The following is a 25,000-nucleotide window of genomic DNA, read 5'->3' as shown; positions in this document are numbered from 1 at the left end:
TGTATATATATATATATAGATATAGATATATAGATATATAGATATATAGATATATAGATATATAAATATAGTATTTGAAGTAACAGAAGCATGTAAATGTATATATAAAATAAATACATTTATATTTGTTGTTTTTAAATTTTGCTTTATTCCTAATATTTTTTATTACGTAACAATAAGTCTTAGAGTAAAGCAGGGACAAATGAAATTGTAGAGTTTTTTTTTTTAACTTGTTGATAATTTTGTGCTGCATTTAAATTTATATAAATCAAATTAAAAATTTTGTTCTTAATTTTTTGTAATTTTATTTAATTAAAAAAAAATATTTCATTTTCATTTAAGGAGAAAGAAAAAGACAAATCAATTAGTAAAGAGCACTTAAAAAAAGTTCAATAATAACAATTAAAAAAAAAAAAAAAATTTGTATTGTTGTGATGATGTTGTATTATAGAGTTGTTCTGTAAGTTGAGTTTAGTAATTACTAATGCCTCTCTTTTTAATGCAATAAAACCTTTTTCATATTGATTTAGTATGCATGTTTGGCTAAGCCAAACGAGCATACTAACCTTTAAATTTTGAATTTTCAAACCAGTACCAATCACTGTTAGAATTGTTAAAGCTACGTTTAAAACCTTCTGAAATTTTACAATATTTACTTGGTTTGCTGTTGTTAAAGTTGCTGTTGTTATTGTTGATGTTGCAAATTTGCTGTTGTTGCTGGATTTATTTGCATCATCAAAGTTTAAGTTGTTTTTTAGCTAGCTTTGCCGCTTTTGTGTTGTTAGGATCTTCAATCTCTCGAGTTGTGTTGTTAGGATCTTCATCTCTTAAGTATTTTAGGTTAATGGAATATCATATTTAGGCATTATATTTAGACACTCAAGGCCACTACAGTTGAGAAGGCTACTGTATTTGTGATTTCAATCCTCTCTTAACTCTACAACTCTAAAACATGAACCTTGATGAACAAGGCCGCTGCATGGAGAAACAAGTTGAGCGCGGTACTACCAGGGATGTGGTGGGGATTAAACTCGGAACTTCGTGCTTATGAGACAAGCGCTCTACCACTACACCACTACCACATGGTAGTTAGACTGATTATAGTTGTTTTTCAACTTCTTTATAAGTTTCCTTTTAAATGACCAGAGTTACATTGTTGAAAGTTGGCTACTGGTGTGTTGATTTAAAGTTGATGTTATATGACACACACTGATGTTGCTCTTGTAGACTCTGAAGGCAGTATCTGAGATGGCGTAGTTAATGATATTGATGGTGGTAGTGTTAGTGGTAGTGGCATAAGATTTGGTGGTTAAGATAATGAAGACTGTACTAAATTTTTTTTCTCACTAAATAGTTATAAAATTGATTTTGACTAATTTTATAGCTGTTTATTGAAAACAAATTAGCATTATGTAATCCAGTGACTATTTGTGTAAGTTCAAAAAACCCATTTTGGTTGCAGTTAACTCAAACATTCTATTAAGAAATTGCTGAGCTTTGTCTCAGGATAAAATTGTTAAAGCTATTTGTGCCAAACTCTTTTGAAAGGCAATAAATACCAACATCTAGCAGTTACAGAATGTATGGCAAATAATCTGGTAAGCATATTAGCAACATTTTTTTATCAATTTAATTAAGTACAGTCTAATAGGTAACATGTGCCATATCTGTGTCCATCTACAATTGAAATATATTACCTAAAATTTGATACCTATAGTTTGACTCATTAGTCAATTTAACACAATTAGTAAATAAAAGCTCCCTTTACCAAGTTGTCAATTAGTTAATAAAATCTCCCATTACCAAGTTGTCAATTAGTAAATAAAAGCTCCCTTTACCAAGTTGTCAATTAGTTAATAAAAGCTCCCTTTACCAAGTTGTCAATTAGTTAATAAAAGCTCCCTTTACCAAGTTGTTAATTAGTTAATAAAAGCTCCCTTTACCACATTGTCAGTTAGTGTCTTTAAATCAGCGGCATAGTTGTTTTTGATTTACCCATATAACATATTTAATTTTGAATAAAGATTTTTTATGTTGAGTATCTAGTTTTATGCTCGTTTTTAAAAAAAAATTAAAAATTACTGTGGCCAAAAATTTATCAATTTATCAACAACAAAAAAAAGTCATATTATTCAGAAAAAGATTCTCTACAACATGTTAAAAAAAAGCTTATTTAATAATTAATTAAGCAAAAGAATAATTATTTCATTATATTATACTTTTATATATTTATTTCATTATGTTATATTATTTTATTTTATTTCATTATTTTACTACTTCATTTTTCCCTGTTTTACTTTAATGAATTTGTATATTATAATTTTTTTTTTCCCTGATATTATTGATTTTAATTATTTTTCATTTGTAATATCTTCATGAAAACTTTAACAAAAATTATTTAGAAAGAGTTCATGATGAAAAACCATTTGAAATAATTATTGGAATAGGGCTTAATGGACAGAATAAAGATCAATTGGAGAACGAAGCAAAGTTGCACATTGAAAAAATTATAAATAATGCTTCTCCTGATTCCACTTTAATAACAATTTTTAAGTATGGAGATTTTCCTGCAACAGAATTAGTAAAAAATTCACAATTAAAGAATATTTTGGCAAGTATAAAGTTTAAAAAAATGGTGTCAAATGGAAATGAAATTCAAAGTGCATTTGATTTTATTTATAACATAGTACAGGATGACACAATTGGAAAGGCATCTCAAAGAAAAGTTGTGTTTATAACTGACCAAACACCAGACATTGCTACAAAACTTTCATTAGAAAATTTGTACAAATATGGAATTAGTGTTTCCTTTATTGGTGTAGGAATTAATGCTGATCTCAGCATATTGTTAAGCTTAAACGAGAATTCTGTTAAAGTTGAATCTAAAGAATTGGGAAACTCTAAAATTGTTGACATAAATTATCTGTGTAAGAATTATCTACACAAATTTTAATTATATTTTGTCGTTTTAATTATAGTTTGTTGTTTTAATTGTCATATATTCTGATTTTTTCTAATTTTACTTGCAGATACATGTGCTAAATTGAATTGTTCAATAAATTCATTGTGTTCTAAAAAAAAAGATGGAAGTATTGAATGTTCTTGTCCCATTTGTAAAAGCATTTTCAAGCCTGTTTGTGCAAGTAATGGAGTTACTTTTGGAAACGTATGTGAGCTAAAAAGGTTTTCTTGCAAAAAAAATCAATCTATATCTGTGGTTCAAGAAGCTCCTTGTGGTGAGAAATATTTAAAAAAATAAATTTATGATAACAGGCTAGAATCACCATCATCATCATTATCATCATCACCATCATCATCATCATCATCATCATCATCATCATCATCATCATCATCATCATCATCATCATCATCATCATCATCATCATCATCATCATATCATCATTGTCATGATCATCAACATCATCATTGTCATCATCATCAACATCATCATCATCATCATCATCAACATCATCATTATCATCATCATCATCATCACTATCATCATCATCATCATCATCATCATCATCATATCATCATCGTCATCATCATCAACATCATCATCATCATCAACATCATCATCATCATTATCACCTTTTTTTTTGTGCATGTTGTTGTTAGTACAGCTAAAAGACTAATTGTTAAGACCATTTTTTTTGTCAATCTTTTTTCTTCTATGCTGTCACATTGTTTCTATTTCATACAGCTAAACAATATTTGCTTTTACAGTGGCCTCTTGAGTCTATTCACATGTAGGATCAGTTTGATAGATTTTTTGCAGTTGTTTAATACAACATCCATTTTATTAAAGTTAAAAAAGTTGTTTTTAGAAAATGTCACAAATCATAATTTATTTATTTTTATTTATAGCTTTTAATGCAAATTTGGATGTTGTTTTTTTACTGGATAGCTCAGACAAGATTACAGATTATGCATGGTTTCAAATTCTTGATTTTGTAAAAAATATGGCTACTAGTCTGCCCATATCCAAGCAAAAGTTACGTGTATCAATTATTAACACTGGAAGTCAAGTTAAAGTTGAAGTTGCTTTAAATGAAAGCAAGTCACAAGAAAATGTCATTCATACTGTCGCCAAAATAAAAAGAATTTCAGGTCAGCTAAATCTAATGAAGTCTTTACTCACTGTTCAAAATGAATTGTTTGGAGAAAATCAAAGAGAGAATGCTGGAAAACTTGTTATAAGTATTTTGAATGGTGAAGTAAACAACAATTTGGTAACCAATTCATTAGATATTATTCAAGAATTTCAAAATAAGTATGTGGAGATGCTTGTTATAACTGTTGGAGATAATGCTAATTATAATTTGAAATCATTTGTTTCTTATCCTGAATATTTCATTAATTTCAATAGTTCTGGTAATCTTTATCAAGCAACTCATATTATATCTAAAGCTGCAGGAAATGCTGCAGGTAAACTTTTATTATATCTAAAGCTGCAGGATACGCTGCTGGTAAACTTTTAAAACCTTATGTATTTGTTTAAAGAGTTGTTACATATAAGATGCTTGTATCATATATGTGGCATTTATTTCATAAATTATTTCACAACCTACAGGGTAGCAAATATTTCACAATAAATGTGGAACACTATTCCTAGAAACACTAAAAAAAAAACCAAAAAAAAAAACCATTTCTAAGACATTGATGATTTTGCTATATATATAGCAAAATTATCAATTTATATTAAATTATAGCTTTATTAAATATTGCTATATATATATTGCTATATAAAATATTTTAAGTTTAGAAATATTATAGTTAATAATTTTATAAATGAGGCTTTTTTTTCTTTTGTTATGACTATATTATTAATTTAATTTTTTGCTTTTTCACTGTTTTTAGTAACATTGTTTGAAAGAGATACACTTGTTGTTTTTTTACCCAGTAAAAATACCAACACTTTGCAGTTGCGTAAAATGGGAAAGAACTTTATATCTAACTATCCGAGCTTATTGGGAAGTTCTCATGTTGCTGTGATGTCATTTGAAAACAATTTTATTGACTGGGAAAAGGCTGATAAAGCAAATCGTTATAATTTGATTACTCAAATGACAGAGATTCCAATACCTACTCCTAAAAATCAAGAAGATGTTTTAAAGTATGCAGCTGCTGTGAATAGTTACTTAAAAACATCTCACCATTCTGTGCCAACAATAATCACTGTAGTATTTTTTATCAATGGACCACAAAGTATTGAGATTGTAAAATTTTTTAATTATCTGGCAGAGACAAGAAAGGTTGTCGTAATGAGCAATCTTGAAGTAACAGATAAACTTATTCTTTCTAAACAACTTGATCCTCGTGTCACTCTATTTGCAGATTCTTTGGGAGATTTTTCAAAGGAATTTCAAAATATACCGCAGCTAATAAATCCAGGTTGCTTTATAGTTTTTTTAAATAGTGTTTAAAAAAAACAAACTATTTCATGCTAATATTGTTATAATACCTAATTTATTTTCAGTAGTTAAATTTTTGGAGTTTTTTTTTTAATATTTTAGTGATTTTAATATAGGGATCGTCCATAAAGTATGTACGATCAGAGGGGAAGAGGGGTCTGCAAATGGCGTATATGAGATGGGAGGGCAGTAGGTCAATAATAAAAGAAAGGAGACACTAAATTAAAAAAAATATCATAAGATGTTAAATAAATAAGTTAAAAGCGTAGGTACTTTTAGGGAGGTGGAGGGTACTCAAAAAACCATATTGCAAAATTTGAGGGAATGGGGGGAGGGGTGGACAAAAAAAAAGCATACGTACTTTATGGATGACCCCATATTCTGATAACGTTTTTTTATATTTAGTATGACTTTTAAAATTTAATTAAAAATTTAAGATACAAATGTAATAAGTTAGTAAAAATAAAAGTTCAATTTTTAATTACTTTTAAAAATTAACTATCTTTATAATTAACAAAATATTTTGTAGTTAATAAATTAAAAAAAAATATTTTGTTATAAATAAATAAAAAAATATTTTGTCATAAATAAATAAAAAAATTATTTTGTAATTAGTAAATTAAAAAAATATATTTTGCAATTAATAGATTAAAAAAATATTTTGTTATTGATAAATTATAATAAGAAAACAAAACTAAAGCAGAAAAGGAAGGTTTTAGTTTTCTATTATTTTTATTATTTCATCAATATAGATTTAACAAGAACAAAACAATAAAAATACCATTACTTTAAAGAAATGAAATGAAACTTTACTTAAAAGAAAACGAATTACAAATGATAAAAATATCACTTTTAAGTATAACACACCACACCACAATATATTATCACACCACATCATATTAACCAACACAACATTTATATTTACAATTATTATTGTTATTTTGCATTAATGAATAACTATGAATTTTTCTGTGAAATGAACTTGATTTTTTTTAGATCCTTGTGTTCAAATTTCTTGTGACTTTTACTCAACTTGTGTTGTTATGGCTGACCAGACAGCAGCTTGCATATGCCCAGTTTGTGAAAATATTTTAGAACCTGTGTGTGGAGACAATGGAAAAACATATTCAAATCTTTGTCAACTTAAATACGATTCTTGTATTCAAAAAATTAATATAGCTCTTGCTTATAATGACATATGCAGTAAGTAAATATTATTTACTAATATATTAACAATGTTGAAAATATGCAAATAAATAAACAGTGTATATATATTAATTTAATAACAGTTAATAACAAAATAAGTAACTATACAGTAAATAACTTATAGCTAAAATAAAAATTTTGTTGTATGTATCCACCTAGATACGAGTTAGTATTTAATGTTTTAATATAGATGTAGAGAGCTTATTTGATATTGTGTATCTGGTTGACATTTCCAACTCTGTTTCAAATACAAAACTTTTTGAAATATCGAAAATTATTGTCTCTCAAGCTACAAGTTTTATGAAAAATCATGAAGAAAGGCGTGTTGGTGTTATTGGCTACTCACAGGAACCACAGGAAATTGTTAGTTTGACATCTGATTTAAGTAAAGTTTATAAAGTCTTGCAATATTTAAAACAACAAAAGGATAGTTCTAATTTAAAATCTGCACTAGAATTTGTATTCAAAAATGTTTTTTCTACACCAACCACAGATAAAATTTTGGTTATAATAGCAGGGTCTCCACCACTGAAAACACCATCTGAAGAATTAGATAACCTCAAAGATAATGGTGTAAAAGTTATTTTTCTTCTGACTAATGATCAAAAAGATATTGAAAGGCTACATGAGTTAACAAATGTTAAAAATGGAGTTATTAACACAAGTTCTGGCAAAAACACCCTGGGAATGTTATCAAATGCTATTCTTCACGGATTAGGTAAGTTCCTTAAAAATACTTTCAACAAATATGCATAACAAAGCAACATATTATGAGGTGAGTACAACTGTTTATAATTTTTTTTTATTTTTAATCTGTTTTTTTTTTAAGCAAAACCGTTTCTAATTGATGTGGTGTTTGTTTTTTCTGCATCCGCAAATAACTCTTTATTTCAAACACAACAGAAAGTATCAATAAAAGTTACTGACACCCTATTTGTTAATGATAATTATGCAAAAGTGGGTGCAATTATTTACAATGGTTATGGTGAACATAGTAAAATTATTTTCAACTTTAATGAAAAGAAGAACAACAAAGATGTAAAAGAATCAATTAAAGCTATTAATCCTACTATTGATTTGCCAACAAATTATGCTCTTCATTTAGCAATAGCTGAAATGTTTTTAAGTACAAATGCTCGACTTGGTGTAGAAAGATTATTAATTATTTTTGCTACACATGACTTTAAAAATGCACAACTTCAAAAAAGTTTAGAAAAAGTTTCAAATACCAGAGTGGTTATTTTAAATTTGGAAGCAGATGTCTATGCCACAGAATTGTCTGTTTCAGCTTCAATAAAAGTATTAAAATTCAAAGAAGATATTGATGAAGATCTTTCTAATTTAATAAAACCTGGTGAAGTTTTATTATATAAACATTTTTTGATTGGCTTATTACTTTATTTGAATTAATTTCAGACAGGGATGTGGAGTCCTTAGGTATAATGGCGAAAAGGACTCTGGGACTCCAGGACTTTGGGCTTAAAAACAATAAGTTCCAAGTCAATAAGTACCATAAATTTTTTTCTTATAGTAGATTAATAATCAACCAATGTTTTTAGAGCTTCTGGACACCATGGAGACCATGAAAAAATAAAATTATAAAAGCTGGAGTGCTTTTGGAACTCCGCATCCCTTATTTTATTTCAGAACATTTTTGTTTATAAGTATAAATATATTTGTATTACAAATCACTTTTTTATTAATACTTTCTTAATTTGATTACTTGATACTAAAATAAGTAAGTTTTTTAATTGATAAATAAGTAATTTAATTAATTTCAATAAGAAGTTATAATAATGAAGTTGCAATAGTTCTAATCTTTAAGATCCTAAACATTGTAATTATTTTGTGACAATTAATGATTGATGTTATTACATTTATGCTGTTGGATTTTTCTTATAAAATTGCACAATTTTGACAGCAACTACATGGGTTTCTTGTCAGTAAATTACCCCCAAATTTAATATTACGAAATTACATGTAAGAAAATGGTTTCATTAGTAAAATAATAAAGTTTAAATGTTTCATATGTATTACTTAAATATATTTTCCTAAAATCATATAATGCAGCAAAGTTAAGACTAAAGAAAAGGTTTTACTTTTTGTTCAGATTTGATGGAGATATCTTAAAGGTTGTTGCCATTCTTTCCTTCATTCCTTTCTTTTTAACTTCTTAACTTTCTATATACAATAATGTTAATAACTGAGATTTTTATTATTTTTTCTTCAAAATTTTAATTAACAAACAATTTCACTGAAATTAGTTAAGTAATAAAGCAATAAATGTGTGTCATGAAATATCACTGATGACATCATATTGAAAAACCTTTAGTTGATGATTATTTCAGTATGTTTCATGCCACCTCTAATTAGGGTTATAAAGTTTTTTTTTTCAATTTTGAAATGTTTAAATTATAACTTTTTTTCAGATAGTTGCAAGAAAATTCGATGTTCAAAATATTCTTCTTGTGTACGCCATCTTGATAATTCTCCAGAATGTATTTGTAAAATTTGTCCTGGAATAACTTCACCTGTGTGTGCAAATAATGGACAAACATTTCTTAGCGAATGCCATTTAAAAGAATATGCTTGTAAAAATGGAAAAAATTTAGAAATGATATCATCTGGCGTTTGTAGTATGTTCCTCTTTTATTCTTATAGTTCTTATTGTTATTAAATTTCTTTAAATTTTATAATAACTATAACAATAAAATTGTAATAATACAGTTATTTAATAAATAAATAATATTTAATAATTAATAAAAATACTTTATTATACAATTATTTAATAAATAAATAATATTAATAAATAATAAAAATATTTTATTGTACAATTATTTAATTAATAGATAATTTTTAATATATAATAAAAATGTTAATCATACAAATTATGAATGTAAAAACAGTTATTTTGTTTTTTTTTAGACATATTAAGTAAAATTGAGTTAATAGATATTAAATGAAAAAAATAAATAAACAAAGAAAATAGATATTGAATATAATAAAATTATTAATATTAAGATATAAAGAGTTATAAATTTTTTTTGAATTAATTTTTTAATTTAATTTTTATCACAGTTTCACAAGTTTATTTCCAATGAATGACTAAGATTTATTTTTTATTGAAGTTTCAAAATTTTTAATGAACATTTAAACTCTTTAAAATATTTAAACTTTTTGTTTAAATGAAAGTTGTTTAAATGAGTCTATTTATACACTATATATGTACTTAATTACTTAAATTGTGAATTAAAAATACTAATTAAATATTGAATGTTAAATAATAATTGTTAAATTAAAATAACTAATACTATTAAAAAAACTTTTTTTAAAATAATATTAGATACCAGTTAAATTCAAGGGTCTTGAACAACCATTAAAAATATTTTTTATTCAAAAATTTTTTTAATCCAATGTTATTTTATTGTATAGTACACACAATGGGCGTACCTGCAGATATTTTTCAATAATTTTGTTTTTTATACTGCCCTATTGAATGCAATTAATATTATTGTAGTTTTTTCAAATTTCTGATGTTTAATAATTTGCATATAATAATTACACATTAAATATTAGTATTTTTATTTAAATTTAAATCTAATAAAAATTTAAATTTTGAATTATTAAAAAAAGTTTAAAATTTAAATTATTAAAAATTTTTATTTTATATTATTAAAAAAAATTTATACACTTTTTATAAAAGTTTGTTAATTTTTATTATAAATTGCAATAATTTTTTTATAAATTGCAATATTCATTTGTTTCTAGTACATTTTTAAAACATACATTTTTTAAATTTCAGCTTCTTTATCTGTTTCTGAATATGTGGATATTTTATACCTAATTGATATTTCAACTGGAGTTTCAGAAGAAGTTCTTAAACGTGTTAAATTGTTTATAAATGCTGATATTCATATCAAAGATTTTTCAACTACTAATGTTGGAATTCTTACTTATGGTGCCGACATAAACTTGAAAATAGCCCCAGTTGATGGGGTCAATAAAGAGGTTGTCGCACACTCCATGGAAGGTTTAGAAATTGGTGGTGGAAATAGAAATCTTCAAGTTTTGTTTGATAAATGTTTAAAACTTTTAAAATCTAAAAATTTTCGCCAGTTTTCAAAAAAAATATTTGTATTAATAATAAGCGGAAAAAATGACATTTTGGCACTGAAAGATAAAACTATTCAAAAACAGTTGAAAGAATCTTCTATTGAATTAGTTTTAATTGTAACAGACGAAAGTATCGTCAGAGTGTTAAGTGATAATCTTGATGATTTTCCAAGTAATATACAAATACTTAGAAGTTCACAAGAAATACCATCTGTTTCAACAGATCTTAGTGACATTTTAGCAAAGGTTACCAGTAAGTTTCTTGTGTTAATAAATTGAACTGTTTTATATTATTTTGTTTTGATACTGTGTTTACAACTCTCTTACTTAGATAAATGGGGTAGTGGTTTAATGATAAAGTGCTTCCTTTTTAAACTAGAATTTTTAACCCCTCTACCTCCGTGTTAGTATTGACCTGACTGTAGTAACTCTCTCTGTCTCGACGAGATGAATATTTATCAACTATATGTAAAATATTAAACAATGAACAATATAAGAATACTATTTTAAATATTAGTACTTCATACTTCCTCTGGTTGCCCTTATGTTTTTAAGTTTTCATACTTTTAGTTACATTTGTTTTGTTTCTTTATTTTGAAGCTAAAATGTTTCTTTTTTTTTTTAATTTATCTATTTGTTTTATATATTTTTGTTAGATGCAAACTTTTGTCTATGTCTTTTTAGAAAAGAGTGTCACTATGAAAGATATAGTGTTTGTAGTTGGACCTTTAAATATAGTGGATATGAGTTCCAATAGTAATCAAGTTTTTCAAGCTGAAAAAAAAACCATTAAATACATGATAACCTCTTTTAAAGATATTAGTAAAATCGGAGTTATTTTCTGTGAACAAAATAGTATTCTTATTCCTCTTGCTCAGTATAGCAAAAGTAATGCAATAGAAAAGATTGACCAGTTAGATTCAATGCCTCGATGTAATACTATTAAAAATGGGTTACTTGAAGGTTATAATCAATTTGTCACCCAAAATTCTTGTAATCATTGCAGAAGAATTGTATTACTTACAAATATTGCACCTAATGAAGAAGATGTAAATTTTGCCAAACAGCTGCATGACCAAGATATAGAAATATTTATTTTAGCTGCAGGCAAAATTACAAAAGATAAGTTCTTGAGTCTTGTTAAAACTGAAGATGATGTTATTATTTTAAATGACGTTAACTCTCATAGTCAAATTGGTAATGCTGTTTCAAAAGGTTGGGCAAAAGGTTTTTTTTATCATTTCATTTTTTAATTATTAAAAATTTTATATTGATAGTTAATGATAAGTCAATTTATATTGATTTATTGTTTAGATCCTTGCATAAACTTTATCTGCGAAACTAAATATTCCTACTGTCAGGCTAAGGTAGATGGTTCTGTTACATGTCTATGTCCTGTTTGTGATTTGTCATACAAGCCAGTCTGTGGAAGTGATGGGCTTTCATATCCAAGTCTATGTTTTCTCAAACGCTTATCCTGTCTGAACAACAAAAATGTCAACATTATAAAAAAAACATCATGCGGTAGTATTACGTATTTATATACTATATATTATAATAAATTATATTTAATATATTATAATTAATATATATATATATATATTTTATAATAAGCTATATTTATACATTTTATTTTTGAAGTTAGTTTTAAAACTAAAATTCAAGTTGAATTTAAAATTCAAAAGTTTTTTTGCCTCAACTTTTTAGCATTTACTTATAGTTATAACTGGGTAAATTATTTTTGCTATACTATAAAAAGGGCTTCATATTATTGGAAAAAAGTTTTTTTGTAATTTTTCCTATAAATTTTAAATAATAATAAAATCTATATTTTAAACTAATGCTACACAGTAAAAAAAGTACCTGTTATATTTTAAAAAAACATAAAGCTACATTTTGTGTTTTATAATAGGTAATTATATATAATATATAATTATAACAGATAATAAGAAAAAAACATAATGATATTTTCCGTTATAATTATTTCATTAGAATTAAGTTACCATTATGTTACTGTTATGTTTGAAATTTTGGTAATTACCCGTTATGTTTATTAAATTTAATAACTTTTAAAGTTAAAAAAGGAAATTTTATTAACTTTAGAATATGCTTTATATATATATATATATATATATATATATATATATATATATATATATATATATATATATATATATATATATATATATATATATAATATATATATATATATATATATATATATATATATATATAAATTTATTTATTTATATATATATATATATATATATATATATATAAATTTATTTATTTATATATATATATATATATATATATATATATATATATATATATATATATATATATATATATATATATATATATATATATATATATATATATGTATAGATGTATATATATATGTGTGTGTGTGTGTTCTAATTGAAAAACTCTAGCTGAAGATTCTATTATCACTAAGTCTAATACGTTTGTTGTTTCCTTGTTATTTATTTGAAATGTTGGTTGATTTTTATTTTTAATTAGAAAACTATCATTCATTTTTTCTAACAACTTATAGAAGCGTTATTTGAATCTACAATTTGCTTGTCATTTTTTTTACTTCAGCCTTCTACTCTATATATACACCCACAACGAGTTATTTCAGAACCTTTACAAATTAAGTACCATATTTACTTAATATTGCTTCATTATTTAAATAACTAAGTTAAAAGCAAGTTAAAAGAACAAGTGTTTTCATGGATATAAAAACTCCACCTTCTCTATTAATCTGTCAGTTTTATCTGTACAAGGTATAACTGAGAATATTTGTTGTTGATGATTCATTCCACCATGTCTTACATATCATTACACGTTATGGTTTAATGTATACTTTTTAAAAATTATTTAATGTTTAATCTCAAATTTCTTCTCTGTTTGTGTTGTTGGTTAAATCTACTAAAACAGGTCTGCTTAATTCATTTTTCCTGGGTTTGAAATGATGAACTCTTTTGATTATATTTTTATCTACGCTTATTTCACTAAATAGATCATTAACCAATTTGGGGTTGCAGTCTTTATAATTTTAAGTATCAATCTTCTTTGAGTTTAGCATTTTAACAATAGTATTATTATTTTCTCTCTTTCTAATATCCTTATTTAACTTTACTAATTCTCTACTTGCTATTGAGGCCCAATTTTTCAAGTTACATTTTAGTTTTATCTTCGCTTTCTAAATCTACAATTCTAAAACCGCAGTTTATATATATATATATATATATATATATATATATATATATATATATATATATATATATATATATATACATATATATATATATATATATATACATATGTATTATTTTACTATACAACTCTGTGTTAAAATTGCTTTTAAAAAAAATCTGTCCTTTAAAACAAACAAATTTTAAAACATTCAAAAAATATTCAAATGAAATTTAAAAACACTTTATTAGTTTACATTATATTACTATAACATATGTATTAAATTATAATATCTTATTATAATATTATTAATATATGATATTATAAGTACAAACTTTTAGAAAACATGTGCTGTTATTATTTTCATTAATTCAATGAATGTTTCACACACAAAAAGTAAAAACAAAGAACTGTAAAAATATTACAATACTATTTTTGTGAAGGAACAATGCAGATAGTAAAAAACCAATTCAAAGCAGATGCATTATTTTTTGTATTTATGTATGTATGTATGTATGTATGTATGTATGTATGTATGTATGTATGTATGTATGTATGTATGTATGTATGTATGTATGTATGTATGTATGTATGTTAAATGTATGTATGTATTTATTATGAACATACATATATGAACATGTTTTAATACTATTGAATAATATTGTTACATTATCTTTATTAATTTTATGTGTGTTTACTAACACACATAAAATTAATAAAGATGGATAATAATATAACAAAATTAAAATTAGTGAAGATGAATAATAATGTAACAAAATAATTCTATAATATTAAATAGAAACCAATCAATTTTATTAGCAATAATCCATATTAAAATCATGAACCTCAATAGCCAAAACTATAATCAACTAATAAGCAATGTTAGTATAAGTGTTACTTGAGCGCTTTCAGAATGAACTTTTACATATAAAATAAATTGCAACTATTTTTACAATTATTTTTACATAACTCCTTTCATATATAAACAAATATACAAAAAGTTTTGTTAAACATAAAGCTTAAGACATTTTTTACTTACATAACAGTAAACACAACGCTAAATATTTTACTTACCATTATGTAATTGTTATGTTAGCGTTGTATTTTTTACTGTGTATGGAAGAAAAAATGCTATTTTAAACTAAATGGGTCTATTTTATATTTAAAGCTCTGGAACAAAGTTTGCTATTTTAAACTAAATGACTATTTTATAACTAATGGCACATCTTTATTTTAGTTATTTAATGTGTTATAGACTTGCAATGTAAAGGTTGCAAATCCAGTTATAATGGTAAAACTACTTGCTATCAGATAGCTTTATATTCTTTAAGACATACTAAACATTTCCATAAAAAAGACATACTAAACATTTCCAATGATAACATTTATAAATGATTAAATAAAAAATATAAAAATTATGTCATTGAAAAATGCTGTTTTTATTCAATGTTTTTAAACTTTCATGCAATTTCAAAACACACATTGTTATTGTTTTTGATTATTACAAATACCAGTATTTACCAGTGCTATTGAGAAGCTGTGGTTCAGAGAGTTATCCTTTTGGTGTTTGCAATTAAACCTACAATTCTGAAGTTTATTACCCACCATTACACAAATTATTTTTATACATAAACATTACTGTTTTTTCTTTTTTTATCCCTTGTACTATTTTAAGTTTGTTTTATTTTAAATTTTTAAATTCATTTTTATGTTGAAAATGTTCTAATCAACCCCATTCACAATCTCCTCTGCCATCATTCACAATTTTGCAGTTAATATCCCCATCAGTCGCCATCAATCTCCCATCAGTACTTATAAGCTAATATTTATCCTAGTTACAATAAGCTGCAATAATCTGGATTCAGTTTCATATGATAATTTAAAGAATGTAGTAATTAGACATTAATTTACTTTTTTTATTTTGAAATACCATCAATATTACATAACATATAATAGGGTCAAAATATCATCCTATCACATAACATTGTATAAAATAATATCAAGATATCATCAATATCACATACTATTTTTATAACCTTAACATAATGTCAAGATTATAAAAAGTTTAAAATCACACAAATCACTGAGAAAAATATTATAAGCTTTTCAATAATATTAAGTGTACAGATTTATAATAATCAAGATATACTTGAAGCTTATAACATTTCTCTCAGTGGTTTGTATACCTATATTTCTCAGTAATTTCTATATCTACATTTCTCAGTGATTTGTATTACTATATTTCTATATCTGCACATCTATCCTATATTATAGAACATAGAGTAATCATTTAATAATGTAAATAATGTGAGGGGAAATTATCTTTTTGATAGTGTTAAATTACAATGTTTCAACAAACCTACAGTGATCAAGTTTATTATCTACCACTACTCAAATTTTGTTTATACATAAGCATTAATGATTTTTTTATGCCTTGTTTTTTTATTTCTTTTTTTAATTACATGATTAAATTAGTTATGATAACAATAACAATTAATGTAATTTTTTTTTGTTTCACTTTAGAAAGTGGAGAAAAACTTCATCTCATATTTGTACTGGATGTATCCCAATCAATGTCATATCAAAGTTTAAAGAATATTAAAGATTTAATTGAGGCTGTTATATTTTCAAATAATAAAATGGTTTTTAGTTTTGTTTTCTCAGGTCAATCTACAAAAACACATGGTATTGTTGGCATTAGTTCAAAAGAGGAAATTTATCTTGCTTTATCTGGTATTCAAAAAGGCATTGAAAAAAGAAACTTTACCGATGCATTTAAGTATTTGCGGCAAGCAATAGGTGTACCACTCAAGCTAAACATACCACATCATGTTGTTGTTTTTTCTGCTTTTCCATTTACAAATGATAATGAAAAAAACATGGTGGATGAACTAGAACTTTTGATGGTATTGGAGAATACAAAGTTTTCTTTTATTGGTATTGGAAGCAATTTTAATGAGGACCATATTAAGTTAATTTACAAAGACCCTTCCTTAGTTGAAATTATTTCAGATGAAAAAGAATTTCCAATATTGTTTACATTTATCTCTCAAAATTTAGCTGAAATACCTGGTGGGTTTTTAATTTAATAACACATATATTGTGTATCATTTTATATAACTTTATACATGTATATATATTATATATATATATATATATATATATATATATATATATATATATATATATATATATATATATATATACATATAAATATATATATATATGTGTATATATATACATATATATATATACATATACGTTCTATATAATTTCAATTATATATGAAATATTTTAAGATAATTCAAAAGAATCTCATGATGTTGGTTTTGTGATTGGTTACTCAGATAAAAATACTCAATATGATTTTAATCAGCCAATTAAAGACCAGTTTATTAAAATAGCCAATGAGGTTGTTTTCAATTTGAAAAAAAAATTTTCATTAAAAGTTGGAATTATTTCTTATGGAAAAGATGCTGAAGTATTACAACCTTTAACATCAGCCGAAAATTTTTTAAAGTCAATGCATTTGATTAGCTTAAAATCTGGACCTTCACCAATATCAAGTGCACTCATCCTTGCTTCTGGGTTTTTTTCTGAATCTCAAGGAGGAAGAGATCATTCGAAAAAATCATTAATTTTATTTTTAGCAAATGACAATGATTTTAATGCAGTTAAAGAGACTAATTTACTTAAAAAGCTTGGAATCTTTGTTTTGGTTATTGGAATCGGAAATGTTACTCAAGATTATCTTACTGAAATTGCTGGCAATAAAGATAGTGTTTTCCATGTTAAAGATTTAACAAAATCTTCAAGCAATCAAAATTTGAAGTTTGGAAAAAAAGTGTCTGATGTATTGATTAAAGGTTTTATAAAATTTTTTATAAAGTTTTATTTCATTAAGTTAAAAGTTTTTTTTCTTTTCGCTCTTTTAATAAAATATCAAATTTTTTTTTTAATGCTTTTTATTAAAGTTAACATATTAAATTTTGCAATGAGAGAATAAAGATTGACAGAACAAAAAGAATACAAAAAATAAACCTAAATTATTTTTTTATTGAATAAAAATTTTATTTAATTTTTGATTTGTATGTTTTGATAATTATACTTTTTTTAGTTTTTGTGATTAAGATTTAGAAATATAATAGAAGTTGAATTTTTTTAGAAATAAAGTAGAAGTGACTATTTAAATACAAAACACAAAATATAAAAAAACAATTTAACATTTAAAGTTTTACTGTCAACATTTAAATATTTACTGTCACAATTGCACCAGATATTCATACCTGGTATACTCACTAACATAAATAATCATAAGTTGATTTTGTTTCTGATCATTATCTTCTGAAGAGCATAAAATTTGCAGTAAATAATAAAAGATCGCTATGTTTTGTTCATTATATATATAACAGAGATAAAATATTTTTCTGTCATGCATATGATGAAAGGAATACATTCGATGTTCGTTTTACCTTTATAACTAAAGTTGTAAAGGTAAAAAAAACTTTGCAAAATAAACCAATGTTCTTGACATAACGAAAGTTTGTGATGCTTTTTACAAAAGTGAAAAAATAAGAAAGAGAATTTAAATAAAAACACTGACTATAATATGATCTTTTTAAATATAATTTTAAAAACTCTATTCCTGGTATTTTTATTTTTAATAAAAAAATTTTTAAAATATAAAAATGCAAAATTTTTGATGTCGTTCGATTTTTTTTTATACAATTAATATCAGCTAGTTTAAAAATAAAAGGAATGGGGAGGGGAGTGTGTGTGTGGGGGGGGGGGGGATGCTTAGAAAAGCTTTTTCTCTTATAACTACTTACAATTATTTAATATTTGTACAGATTTTGTACATGCTTTTTAATCATTTTTTTTAGAATTCAAATAAAACCTTTGTTTTGCTTTTTAATTATTTTTTTTAGAATTCAAATAAAACGTTTGTCTTGCTTTTTTTATTTTTTATTATTTTATATAGAATTCAAAGCACTCTTTTTGCACTTTCTTTATTTTAATCTAAATAGCAATCTAAATAGTTTTTTTTAAATCTAAACAGAAAATAGGTTTTTTTTGAAAACCATTAAAGTAAGAGTTTTAATTAATTATGAGTGATCACTTTTTGAAAGTTTAATTGTTGAGAGCCCCCTCCTCCTCCTTAACACACAAAGTAAGCATTTCAATTTTTCCAAGACTACAAGGCCAATGATAGAGAGTTTATGAAGATCAACAGCATGCCACAATTTAATGAAAATTGTTTGACATGTCAAGTGCAATAGCTTATGTCTCACCACTTCCATCTAATGCATAGAATCTTTGAAAGTATGGATTTAAAATAGAATTATTTACATAATTACATATTTATGTATTACTTACTTTTTGGTTTAGAACCATGTAGTGCAGCTTTATGTGAAGTAAACAAAGTTTGTTTGAATAACCTTGATGGTTCCTACTCATGTGTGTGTCCTGTATGCTCAGACATTCAGTCATCTAGTTTTGTTTGTGGATCAGATACTATAACTGAAGCGAATGAATGCTTGGTGAAAAAAAAATCGTGTTTGAAAAATATGGATATATTTTTGGTCTCAAGAAAGCCATGTGGTATTATTACTTTTTTTTTATTGTTCATTTTTCTTTTAGTTATTTTATATTTAGATTTATGTAAATTTTGGTAAATTAACAAGTTATTTTTTTTGCAATATTTGTAGTAATCTTTCAAATAAGCCTGTACACTTTTAAAGCATAAATTTTGTATTAAAGTCTCTTTAATCATAACATCTTTGAGAAATGTCTTTACAGTAGCTTTCAATATAAATATTTTCTTTAGAGATCCATGGTCAGTTTGATATTTTATACATTATTGATGTATCTGTTCAGATGTTGAGTGTTGACAGAATAAAAGAATTTATTCGCAAACAGTTGCCTACTTTCAATATCAGTTTCAATGAAACAAGAATTGGAATTATGACATTCTCGGATGTGGCTAACACTTTATTAACCTTAAGTCAAGGTACATCAATTCAACAAGTTTTAAATGCAGTTAAAAATATTCAATTATCTCTAAATACTCCACAGTTTTTGGTGGCTTTTGAAAAATTGAGCAGCACATTAGGCGAGATTTTGTTTCGATTTAATGCTATTAAAATTATAACTTTAATTACATCAAGCAGTAGTAGTGGTTTTGATATAGAAAGAATAAACTCTGTTACAAAAAAATTAAAAAGTTCCAACTTGAAATTTATTGTCATTGGAATTGGAGAAAATGTCAAAAAAGATGAGCTTTTATCAATTGCAACAGATGAAAGCTATGCTGTTTTTATTGAGGATGATTATGAAATGGATTATCAAATTTCAAAGATAAACACTGCTATTGCTAACTCAAAAGGTTTATAATATTTATTTGTTAATTTTTAGAAATCCTTAACAACAAAATAATCAAACTTCAAGCAAATCTTTTTATCTTGAAATATTCTATATTTTTTTCCAATAATTTGAATTTTAAAGCAAAAAATTTTTACTTTGAAAATCTTTTAAAACGCTCCTTAACATATATCATGTTGTTTTTGAGTCTCATCTTAGATATGCTTGTCAAATATGGGAACAAACCCAATCTCTAACATTTAAAAGATTATCTCACCTCCAAAATAAAGTCCTAAAAATAATCTATTTTCAGCATTTTAACTCTGACCCTAATATCCTCTACTAGATATCAAAGATACTTAAATTAAAAGACCTTATTCAACACTCCAACTGTTTGTTTGTTTGGAAACAGCTACATAAAACCTTACCTCCTCCATTTACTGATTTTTTTACTTATAAAAAAATACTTGTTACCAACTACGATTGGCTAAAAGCTTCAAATTATCTATACCTAAACATAGAACTGTTTATTATGGCCATGAATCTATTAAATATCAGAGCATATGCACATAGAATAGTCTCCTCTCACAGTTAAAATCTCTCCCTACATTTTCAAAATTCAAAAACATTTATTATCTTTTTGAATTTTGAAAATGTAGGGAGAGAAAATTTTGTAATTAGACATTTTTAGGTCTATTTAAAAAAATAAATAGACGCAAAAATGTTTATATAATTTTTTATTAAACAAGTATTCTTCCTTATTCCTATGCTACTCTACTGCTAACTATCTATTATCCATCTTAACTTTATTCGCTTCAATGCTAGTTTATAACTACTAATACTTGATCTTTTTTTAAATTTTTTCTAATATTTTCTTCATTTCAATTTCTTCATTTTCTTTATTTCAATGCTGATTTATTACTACTAACACTTGCTCTTTCTTTTTCTCAAATTAACATATTCTTTTCCAAACTCTCACTATTATAAATATTGCTATTTTTGTAATTGTTTTTATTATTATTTTTATTATTGTTATTATTATTATTTTTGTTATTATTATTATTCTTATTGTTATTATTATTATTATTACTATTATTATTATTAATAGAATTGTTATCTTTATTGTTAGTATTACTATTATTATTTTGATTATTATTTCCAATTCTGGAAATTCCAATTACTGGAGTTTTTATTATTATTGCCTATTATTATTACTGATACTTATATTGCTATATTATTTATAATGTTGTTACTGTATATTATAATAATCTATTTTTCTTTTATTGCTATATTTTAATTAGATATATAAAGTCTTATATGTTAGATAGATGCATAAAAGTAAATTAAATTTTGTCCTAAATATATCAGTTCTTACTTTATTATTACATAAAGTTTTTTGTTTAAGTATTGTGCTGTTTCGTTTTTTTTTTTAAATTTTCATTATGGTGTTTACTTAAAATTAGTACTTGTACTCTGTGTAAATATTCGATGAAATGTAAAATCTATTTCAGAACACATTTGATTTGATTTATATATTTTTATAATTTTTTTTATTAGTTAAGAAATCATCTCAAGTTAAATAAAAGTTTAATTTACTCTATAAATATATATTTCTAACAAAAGTAATAAATGTTTCAAGTATTTTTTGTTTATAATTGGATATATATTATCTAATACAATAGTGACAAAGGTAGCATAGATGATGATAAAGGTAGCATAGATAATGATAAAGGTAGCATAGATGATGAGAAAGGTAGCATAGATAATGATGAAGGTAGCATAGATCCATTCCCAACAAGTGATGCTAGCTACTTTTTACCAGGCTCTCCAAAACATTACTGGTGAGTATTTAGTGAGCTTAAAAATAGAGTTTTACCTACATTAGTTCACTTCTTAGTTCTAATTGGATATACAATAATGGTATATTTTATTTTATTTTTATGGCTGATGCCAATATCAATGCTGATTTGCAAAAAAAAACAATGCCAATGCCTATTAATTAAGCAACTATTATATTGTTTGTACAAAAAGATGATTTATCTTAATATGCTTTAATATTTTTGAGTTCAAAAATATAATACTGAATTGTAAAATGAAAATTTGAGACATTTTTTAAAGATTTTTAAGCTTTTAGATTGTTTAATTTTTGCTAATTCATTCATTCTGCAATTCATTTGTACAATGTTTGCTAATTCATTCATTCTGCAATGCATTCATTCATTCTTATGCTTATTATTCATGTTCTTAAGGTTATGGTGATGTTTTTGGTCTAGAGTTGCAGGGGTTAAAGGGTAACATTATTGCATAATCAAACTCTTTGCTCAATTTTTATTGGTTGAAGGAGTTTTTTTTTTTTATTGGTTGAAATTTGATAACACTAGATGTTTTTTGTACTTGAAATTTTTTAGACCTTTTTTTGTAGAAAAATATTAATGTTCTATTTCATCTTAAACTTGACTTTTGATTTAATTGACATTTTTAATCGCAAAATTACTTAGGTTTTTAAAGATTATTTCTAAAAGGCTGTTTTTATCAACATCAAAGTTTTTTCCCAGGTTGAACTTGTAGTTTCTTTGTTTTGTTTCTAATTTTTCTAAAGTTCAAAAAACTAAAAGTTTTTCAAGGTATTGTATATTTTGCAAAGTACTATATATTTATAAGAGTATAAATTTAAATATAGGTTTGATGATGATGCTTGTGTCAATTAGTATTAACAAAAAAGTAGGCATTAGTGGATCCTTAGTTTAGAGTAGTATAACCTGGAAAGGAGCGAGAAAATCAATCAAAATATTGATGGTAAAATGAACTCTTTAATGTATCATGCATCAATTCTCAAAGCCAGCTTGCAACCATCTATTACAAAATTGAGAATAGAAACCCATTTCATATTCCAGCAGGATAACAACTTAAATCATATTGCTAAGAAAAAAAAGATATACCTTGATAGAGCTTTGGAATGGTCATTTTATAGTCTGTACTTAAATTTGATTGAGCATAATTGGTATAAATTGGATAGAAAAAAAAGATGACTTAAAAGAAGTTATAATAAATACATGTAATAATATAATGATATAAGACTAACCTTATTAAGTTAATCTAGCTCAAGTCATCTAGCTGAGGTTGTAAATTAGTATCAAGAAGGCCAAAGTGACCTCTCTTGATACTAATTTACTTGAGCTACCCAATTACTTCCATTAAAGAGTAAAAACTATGAATGCTTTATAAAAATTCTAAAAGAAATTTTTTTATTGATATTCTAATTTATACTTAATGCAATTTTATTCGTACTATAATTTTGGTTATATTTGATCAAATATAATGGTTTGGTTTGGAGCAGCATTTGTTTTTTTTTATTGTTTTTTTCAAAAAATCCATATGGAAAAAGGTAAATAACTAGTAAATCAAAAAAAAATTCTTTTTTCAAATCCATGCTTTATGCAAGCAGAATTCTATTGGGCCTAGAAATTCTTTTTTTGTTCTCTTTTGTAGAAGGAAAAATTAGTTACGTTTTTAAATTTTTTTTTTATTAATTCAGTGTTCTTATGGGGAAATACAAATTAAATTTTTGTTAACTTAATTAACTTTTTTTGGTCAAATTTTTCCATTTCCTTGTATTGTCATCGAAAATGATTAAGTGTGCAAAATTTGAGCAAAATTGGTTGAGAAAAAAGCTTTCAAAAATTGATTTCAAATTTTGTGGCACACAAACATATATATATAGAAAGTAACCTTATATAAAGCATGGAAGAAAAAGTAGCGCGTTTTAAATTTTTTTTTTTTAACTTAATAACTTAAGACTTAAAAAACAATAGGTTTTGAATCGCTGCGCTTTAATGTCTTCGAAACTGCAAATAATTTGCAAATCAATGATTTTTGTGACGTAATACGCAATTCATATCAAATAAATAAAATGTATGGGGAAATACAAATTCAATTTTTGTTAACTTAATTAACTTTTTTTGGTCAAATTTTTCCATTTCCTTGTATTGTCATCGAAAATGAATAAGTGTGCAAAATTTGAGCAAAATTGGTTGAGAAAAAAGCTTTCAAAAATTGATTTCAAATTTTGTGGCACACAAACATATATATATAGAAAGTAACCTTATATAAAGCATGGAAAAAAAAGTTGGCAAATGTGTATATAAATACGCTACTATATATATATATATATATATATATATATATATATATATATATATATATATATATATATATATATATATATATATATATATGTATATATATATATATATATATATATATATATATATATATATATATATATATATATATATATATATATATATATATATATATATATATATATATATATATATATATATATATGTATATATACATGTTTGGATATTTATTATTTAAAACATAAACTAAATAATGATAAATATAATAATAAACTAATAATAAAAAAGTTCCAAATATTATTATAGTTTATGCTTTTTCATTTCATTATTATGCATTAAATTTATTTTTTAGTTTTGCTATTTGAAACAGATACTTTTTTTGTATTTGACATTGAAAACAAAAATAACTTCGATAAAGCAAAATTCATGCTGCAAGGGTTTCTACAACGCAGTATATTATCTGGTAATCATGTTCGATTTGGATTAATTATGTACAATCCAAATGAGCACATTGATTCTCTAACAACAGATAAACAGTATCTTGCAAAAAAGCTTGAGCAATAT

General features: G+C 24.4%; 1 protein-coding gene across 2 annotated transcripts in view; it reads left to right on the top strand.

The window, feature by feature from the left end:
- Window positions 1-25,000, top strand: part of LOC100208216 (uncharacterized) — a 137,312-nt gene that overhangs the window by 53,900 nt on the left and 58,412 nt on the right. Inside the window, exons 15-30 of one of the 2 annotated variants that reach the window (XM_065799082.1) lie at window positions 2,403-2,927; window positions 3,030-3,236; window positions 3,868-4,428; window positions 4,861-5,394; window positions 6,411-6,617; window positions 6,811-7,338; window positions 7,450-7,974; window positions 9,050-9,256; window positions 10,423-10,986; window positions 11,418-11,948; window positions 12,048-12,257; window positions 16,458-17,006; window positions 17,234-17,800; window positions 19,323-19,535; window positions 19,762-20,319; window positions 24,789-25,000. The exon at window positions 24,789-25,000 is cut by the window's right edge and continues 334 nt beyond it. In XM_065799082.1, coding sequence (XP_065655154.1) covers window positions 2,403-2,927; window positions 3,030-3,236; window positions 3,868-4,428; window positions 4,861-5,394; window positions 6,411-6,617; window positions 6,811-7,338; window positions 7,450-7,974; window positions 9,050-9,256; window positions 10,423-10,986; window positions 11,418-11,948; window positions 12,048-12,257; window positions 16,458-17,006; window positions 17,234-17,800; window positions 19,323-19,535; window positions 19,762-20,319; window positions 24,789-25,000 — 6,698 coding nt within the window. Of the gene's footprint in view, window positions 1-2,402; window positions 2,928-3,029; window positions 3,237-3,867; window positions 4,429-4,860; window positions 5,395-6,410; window positions 6,618-6,810; window positions 7,339-7,449; window positions 7,975-9,049; window positions 9,257-10,422; window positions 10,987-11,417; window positions 11,961-12,047; window positions 12,258-16,457; window positions 17,007-17,233; window positions 17,801-19,322; window positions 19,536-19,761; window positions 20,320-24,788 lie in introns of both variants that reach the window. The other variant, XM_065799081.1, reaches the window with a different exon arrangement.

The sequence above is a fragment of the Hydra vulgaris genome, chromosome 06 (genome assembly GCF_038396675.1).
Source record: "Hydra vulgaris chromosome 06, alternate assembly HydraT2T_AEP".
NCBI classification, from domain to species: domain Eukaryota; kingdom Metazoa; phylum Cnidaria; class Hydrozoa; order Anthoathecata; family Hydridae; genus Hydra; species Hydra vulgaris.
Note: the sequence above shows the minus strand (reverse complement) of the source record. Positions and strands in the feature narration are given on the sequence as shown.